Source organism: Anolis carolinensis, chromosome 1 (genome assembly GCF_035594765.1).
Source record: "Anolis carolinensis isolate JA03-04 chromosome 1, rAnoCar3.1.pri, whole genome shotgun sequence".
Classification (NCBI taxonomy): domain Eukaryota; kingdom Metazoa; phylum Chordata; class Lepidosauria; order Squamata; family Dactyloidae; genus Anolis; species Anolis carolinensis.
Genome location: NC_085841.1, coordinates 201,291,548 through 201,299,149, shown reverse-complemented (window position 1 = coordinate 201,299,149; position 7,602 = coordinate 201,291,548). Strand labels below are relative to the sequence as shown.

Sequence of the window (7,602 nt, the reverse complement as noted above, 5' to 3'; positions counted from 1 at the left end):
ATACAGCAAAACTGTTAAAATCTTTTTTTATGGAGGGTATTCTTCTTGGTATGGATTATGGTAGAGCAAGCTCTTAATTTTAAAATATTTAATGGATCCATATTTAAAAAGTAAAGTTTTGAACCTGATACGTTTCAAAAATTTTAGATCTTGGCTCATGCTTACAAAAGTGGTTAAATTGTGTGTGGGCCAACCTTGTGCTATTCGTGATATGAATTGGTAGCTCTTCACTAGAAGAGAAAGTGAAAGAGGAGCATTTCAATGTATGAGAATTTAGTTCCCTTCATCCCAAGGTAACATGCTCAATGGAAAAGAATTAGGAGATATTTGTTCCCATATGTAGGAGAACAAATATTTCCCCTTATATTTATGTAGTCAATTTATGAACGTTATTGTGTGTGAATTTGTTTAGTTTGGTTTTGGAAAGAACTCCAAGAAACAATTCATAAAGAGTCTAGAGCAGTGGTTCTCAACCAGGGGTCCCCAGATGTTTTTGGTCTTCAACTCCCAGAAATCCTAACAGCTGGTAAACTGGCTGGGATTTCTGGGAGTTGTCGGCCAAAAACATCTGGGGACTCCAGGTTAAGAACCACTGGTCTATAGAAATAGGCCAGGTCAGAAGAAATTATTCCCTGAGGGGCCTTCCACACAACCATATAATGCAGAATATCAAGGCAGATAATCCACAATATCTGCTTTGAACTTGATTATCTGAGTCCACACAGCCATATAATCCAATTCACTTTAAGCTTCCAGGAACTGGCTGACACTCTCCAGTTGGCAGATTTTGGGCAGTGTTTATGTAGATATTGCTCACTTAAGTGAAATAGAAAATGCTGTTAATAGTAGAAGCACTGGACCAAGGACACAATGTTGGAAAATGTGTGAGAAGAAATGAGTTTCCCTCATTTTTAAAGATAAATTTCACAAATGTATACACCTAGAAATCTACACTTGAATCCCAGAGGTAGGAAGAAAAGTTAAAAAATTGAAAAAATGTGAAAAATATGTTTCTTGGAATCAGATAGCCTGACAAGAATGAAGTGCTAAAATGTTACCTCATGCACAAAAAATACTATTTTCTGTGCAGAAAAAGCAGCATTGTACACACACCAATCACATACAAATTATGTGTAAAATAAGTCCCACACTGTAATAAAAAAAACTTTGAAAAATGCATTTTAAAGATCTTTCTTACCGTATAAAGAAAAATTTCTCTTTGCTATTTTTGTTCTTGAAGAACCAAAGTATTACAACCCTACCATAACCACACAACTATTATTCATATAATGGAAGGAAATTATTTTTGTTGTTAACTGCCTTCAAGTCACCTTTGACATATTGTGACCTATGAATGAGTCGTTTCCAAGTTCTCAATTGTCAATCTCAAGTATTGCAGAGTGAGGATTGTGGCTTCCTTGATTCAGTCTCTTCACCTGGAATGAGATCTTTCTCTTTTCCTATTGCTGTTTACCTTGCTAAGCATTATTCTCTTTTCTAGTGATCACATCAGTTTTTCTTGTATTATGTCCAAATTACAACAGTCTCAGTTTAGCTATCTTAGCTTTTAGGGAGAGTTCGAAACTTATTTGCTCTGCGATTCCTTATTAGCCATTCATGGTATCTGCAGAACACTTCTCCAGTACTACATCTCAGATGAGTTGATTTTCTTCCTATCAGCTATACGCATCCTTACACACACACACACACACACACACACACACACACACACACACATTATTGCTGTCTGGCCCAGTACCTATAGTGGCTGAGAAATATATATCCCTATGTATGCTGTCAAACTGCAAGTCCAAGCAAGGCTAGTTGCCATAGCAAAGAGTGAAGCACGATGGACACTATATTCCAACAACATCTGGTGGAAAACATTTTCCCCATACCTTAACTGCACACTAGCATTATAGATTCCTAGAGATTGAATATCAATTGAGAAAACAGGCTGGAGGAAATTCATAACTTCTAATCTTAATTTCTACTTATTGTCAGGGTGCAACAAAGAACAGCATCATCAAAGCTGGTCTTTTCGCAACCTGACTACAAGAGGACAGAGGAAGGAGACCATTTGGCAGGATAGGCTGATTTATGACAGGGTCTGGTCTTCAAACGTGGGAAAGGACCAAAGGAAAGGGAGGTGTGGATGGAGAAGGAGGAGGGGGGAGGCAACAACCCCATATACTGAGGGGAAAAGCGGAAGAGAGTCAGTAAAAGCTTTTGCAGTCATCTTGGCAAGGCGGATTCAATAAAGTTTTCCATTGCGACCAGCGGTGTGAGCCTATTTCTTGGGTCCTACACCTTCCAGGAGCGGACATTAAGCTTTTACTCCCTTTTTTTTCGGCTCATCCCATGAGGAAAGGTCTCTCCGGTGAGAGCATGAACCCTGATGGAGGAGAAACCATGAAGGAATTCCTCTTCCTGGAAGAAGAACAGGCGAACCCTCGAGGTGCAGAGGAGTTGAGAGAGGAAAGGAACCCATCGCCCGCACTGAGCGAAGGGGGGACAGACCCCTCGGACCCGTCGTGGAAGCCGCTGACCTCCACCCAGTTACCCGCAGGCAGGGGAGTGACGGTGAGACGGAAGATCCAGATGGGAGGCGATTGGCAGCGAGACGGAGAGGGAGCCCCGGAGATGACAAGGATGGAGAGGAGATTAGATGCGATGGAGAAAATGTTTGAAACTTTCTCTCGACAGATGGATCTGATGCAGCGGCAGGTAAACGAGTCCTGGAGGGCGACAGTCGAGCAACGGGAGCAGAGGAGAGGGCTGCCCGGGAGAGGCACTGAACCCCGTCCCTTTGCCGGGGAGGGTCCACAGGACTATGTGGATGAGATGCCTCAGCAGGGCACATCAGTTTTCCCCACGGGCCTGTCGGGAAGGAGCCAAATGCCTGGGAAGGGAGAATTTCGGGTGAAGTTCAACGGGGACCCCAAACAGCTGTCTTATTTCATTACAAACGTAAGACACTTCATGGAGGATTTTGGGGACCAATTCCCTTCAGAAAGCGCAAAAATCCACATGGTGGGGGCAAACTTGAAAGAAGCAGCTGCAGACTGGCTAATGCAGATGTATGATACTGGTGCCCGGGAGCTAGCCTGCCTGGAGGATTTCCTAAGAGCCCTCCGTGAGAGATTCGAAGACCCTTTGGCAGAGGAGAGGGCGAAGGCCCAACTCAAAAGGATATACCAGGGAGGAAGGACAGTGTCAGAATATGCCCTGGAATTTAAAGCCACAGCGGGGAAGATCAGGGACTGGTCCGACACCACCAAACTGGAATATTTCAGGGCTGGTTTACGCTCTGAGGTGCTCGAGTGGGCTTTACACAGAGGAAATCCAAGAGACTTGGAGGACTGGATTTTGCTAGCGGGGCGCGTGGAGGTGGACCAACAGCAAATCTCTCGTCGTCCAAGGGAGAGCAACAGAATCAAACCCCCGACAGCAGCAACACGGCGCTTCTCCCCTCGTCGCGGAAGGTCGACCAGCAGGGAGAGGAGAGCAGGGAGGGGGGCCTGCTTCGCTTGCGGCCGCGAGGGACATCGAGCAGCACAGTGTCCGAAAGGGACAGGCGTGGAGACAAAAGGAGAGAGGCTTCACAGCCAGAAGCCACCCCACCAGAGCTCCAAACTAGCAAAAGGGAAAGCTGCCATGGCAACGGAAACGGCTTTAGCCCCAGGGCAGCTTCAGGCAGAAGAGATGGAGGAAGCGGAGGACCTGGAGTTACCGGGAAACGACTGGGATCTGTTTTGAACGCCCGGAAACAGATCGAACCACCAGAGGGCGACGGGGGTGAGTTGAGAAGAGTAAATTGTGTCATTGTGAGAGTCAGAGTGAGGCTGTTGAACCCAGAGACAGGGATTCAGGTAGAGGCAGATGCTATGTTGGACTGTGGGTGCACGAGATGCCTAATTACTCCCGAACTAGCAAACAGGTTGGGGGTGGAGCCAAACCCACTAAAGACACCAGTAGTCTTCGCACAATTGGATGGAACCCCAGCATACGGAGTCCCAGTAACAGAAAAAACAGGGTTTTTAAGAATGACTATGGGTTCTCATGCTGAGACATTGCAATTTGTGATTTCAACAATGGCACATCAGCCAGTCATTTTGGGCGTTCCTTGGCTGAGATGGCAAAACCCTCAGATTGACTGGAAAAGGGAGACATTTACTTTCTGGGGTGGAAATTGCAATTTTGAGAGTACCCCGAAAGACATAGAGGTACTGGAGCCAGAGGGGGCGATAGCAGCCACGTCACAGGGGGTACCATTGGAAAGCGTTCCCAGAGTCTACCATGAATTCGCAGAGGTGTTCAGTGAGAAGGAGTGTGACCAGTTGCCCCCTCATAGGAAGACGGACTGTGCAATTGAAATAGACCCCAATGCCAAACTACCTAAGCCAAAACTCTATGCAATGTCGGAACCAGAGAAAAGGGCACTCAGAGAATTTATTGACAAAAATATAGAGAGAGGCTTCATTGAGCCATCTCAGTCCCCCATGGCAGCGCCAGTATTTTTCAGGCCAAAAGCAGACGGCCTAAGATTGGTCGTGGATTATAGAGGTCTTAACGCAATATCCACCACAAACCAATACCCGCTTCCCCTAATGTCAGAGATGTTGGCGCAATTGGGCGAGGCATGCATCTTTACCAAACTGGACTTGCGGGAGGCTTTTTATAGGATTCGAATCAAAGATGAAGACTGTTGGAAAACGGCTTTTAATTGTCACCTTGGGCAGTACCATTTTAAAGTTTTACCTTTTGGCTTGTGCGGAGGTCCAAAGGTGTTCATGCAGTTCATAAATGAGACCTTTCGTGACATGCTATATAAGGGGGTTATTATATATCTCGATGACATTCTTTTGTACAGTAAATCACTGTCTGAACACATTAGGCTGACTCGAGAAGTCTTGCGGAGATTAAAGGAGAATCAGCTTTATGCTAAACTCTCCAAGTGTGAATTCCACAAAACGGAGTTAGACTACTTGGGGTTCCGCATTTCCACAAAAGGCATAGCTATGGACCCCGCCAAGGTGCAGGATGTATTGGCGTGGGAGCCTCCAAGGACTCGAAGACAGCTGCAGGGATTCCTAGGCTTTGCAAATTTCTATAGACAGTTCATCAAAGACTTTGCCAAGCTGTCTCTGCCTTTGACAGAATTACTAAAGACTAAGGGAGTGGGGGAGACTCGTAAGACGAAGACGCCGGGTGCGAAGCTGAACTGGACGCCTGAGTGCCAAGAGGCGTTTGAGGAATTAAAAAGGAGGTTCACAAGTCAACCCATATTAGTTCATGCCCAACGGGACAAACCTTTCGTGGTTCATTGTGATGCATCAGAGGCGGCCTATGGAGCAATACTGTTGCAGGCCGATGATGAGGGTGCTCTAAGACCGTGTGCTTATTTATCAAGAAAGTTCACGGAAACGGAACGGAATTGGCGGGTGTGGGAGAAGGAGGCCTTCGCAGTGAAGGCTGCCCTATCCCATTGGAGGCATTTCTTGGAGGGAACCGAGGCCCAATTTGAGGTATGGACTGATCACAAGAATCTGCAAGCTTTACGTACCCCTCAAAGGCTGAATGCAAAACAACTGCGATGGGCACAGTTCTTTAACCGTTTCAATTTTAAGCTGAAGTTCTTTCCGGGGACCCAGAACAGGATGGCAGATGCCCTATCTCGAATGCCCGATGCAAACTATTCGGCCCTGGGGGAAGTCGGAACTGTGTTCACGAAAGAACAGCTGGGTTTGATGGTGCAGACAAGGGCAACAGCGAAGGAAAAGCCCCCACCTAGTGGTCAACCACACGAACTGTCCCAGGAATTGAGGCTAGCTGCAGATGCAGACCCCTGGCTCCAGTCTCATAGGGATGAACTGTCTCAAACAGGGGGATTGTGGACTCACGGTTCCAAATACTATGTACCGGAGGAACTTCGGGGGAGGGTGCTGGCCCAAGCACACGACTCCAAGCTCGCTGGTCATTTTGGGTTTACAAAAACTCTGAAACTGTTGAATAGACAATTCTGGTGGCCAACCATACGCAAGGATGTAAAGGGTTATTTGCAGGAATGCCCAGTGTGCGCTATGGCAAAACAAAAGGTGGGCAGACCGGAAGGATTGTTGCAATCAGTAGCAGACCCCTCGAGACCGTGGACGGATATAGCTATGGACTTTGTGGTAGACCTGCCCAACAGCAACGGTTTCAACACAATCTGGACTATAATTGACCTGTTCTCCAAACAAGCTCACTTCGTGGCCCTTAAGAGACTTCCAACGGCACCCGAGTTGGCCAAATTGTTTCTGCAACACGTGTTCCGCCTGCACGGGTGTCCCAAGCGGATCATAAGTGACAGGGGCTCTCAGTTCACATCGAGGTTTTGGAAGTCTTTCCTGGGTATTTTAGGAACTGAAAGGGCCCTGAGCACAGCCTTCCATCCAGAAACAGACGGAGCCACCGAACGGGTTCAGAAGACCCTTCAGCAGTTCCTCCGTTGCTACAGCACGTACCAGCAAGATCAATGGTCCTCGATGCTACCACTTGCCGAATATTGCATTAACAATTCGGATCACGCGTCCACTGGGGTCTCTCCGTTTAAAGTTGTGAACGGCAGAGATTTTCCGCCATTCCCCGCACTGCAAAAGGAGTTGCCTTCTGACGAGAAGCCAGGGAATTGGGGCGAGAAGATCGCTGCCGCTTGGCCTTCAGTTCAGGAGGCCTTGCGCACCGCCAAAGTGGATTACAAGAAATATGCAGATAGAAAGAGAACAGCACCACCGGACTACAAAGTGGGGGAGTTAGTGTACTTGTCGACAAAGCACCTGAAATCCACACAACCATCCCGGAAGCTGAGCCCACGATATGTTGGTCCCTTTCCCATTTCGGCCGTTGTGAACCCAGTGACAGTACGGTTACAATTGCCTCATAGATGGCGCAAGGTGCACCCAGTGTTTCACGTTAGCCTGCTGAAACCAGCGCCAAACACTCACAGATGGAGTAAACCGGGGGCAGATCCGGTCCCCATTATGGTGGGGGCACACACCCATTTTGAAATCAAGGATATCCTGGACTCCAAGAAGTCTCGGGGGAAACTGTACTACTTGGTCCAATGGTCTTCACAGACCTTACACCCGGAATGGGTAGCAGCAGAGCATGTTAAAGCCCCGAAGTTGAGAAAACAGTTTCACACAAAGTTTCCCCATAAACCTGGACCATGATCCCGAAAAGGGGGGGGGGTTGGACTCTCTCTCTCCTTCTTCTTTCCTTCTCCTGGCTTATTCTGCTGCTGTTGTTCTTAGATTGTCGGAACTTTGTCTCTCCCCGCAGGGTCGTCGTCCGAAGGGGGGAGTCATGTCAGGGTGCAACAAAGAACAGCATCATCAAAGCTGGTCTTTTCGCAACCTGACTACAAGAGGACAGAGGAAGGAGACCATTTGGCAGGATAGGCTGATTTATGACAGGGTCTGGTCTTCAAACGTGGGAAAGGACCAAAGGAAAGGGAGGTGTGGATGGAGAAGGAGGAGGGGGGAGGCAACAACCCCATATACTGAGGGGAAAAGCGGAAGAGAGTCAGTAAAAGCTTTTGCAGTCATCTTGGCAAGGCGG

The 7,602-nt window shown here is 47.4% G+C and overlaps 1 protein-coding gene across 1 annotated transcript; it reads left to right on the top strand.

Annotated features, from left to right (window-relative positions):
• The first annotated feature begins 2,500 nt into the window (after positions 1-2,500).
• On the top strand, positions 2,501-3,816 carry LOC134294083 (uncharacterized). The gene is made up of 2 exons (XM_062963959.1): positions 2,501-2,583; positions 2,707-3,816. The coding sequence occupies exon 2, from the start codon at positions 2,707-2,709 to the stop codon at positions 3,757-3,759; it is 1,053 nt and encodes a 350-aa protein (XP_062820029.1). The 5' UTR covers positions 2,501-2,583; the 3' UTR covers positions 3,760-3,816.
• Positions 3,817-7,602: the final 3,786 nt, after the last annotated feature.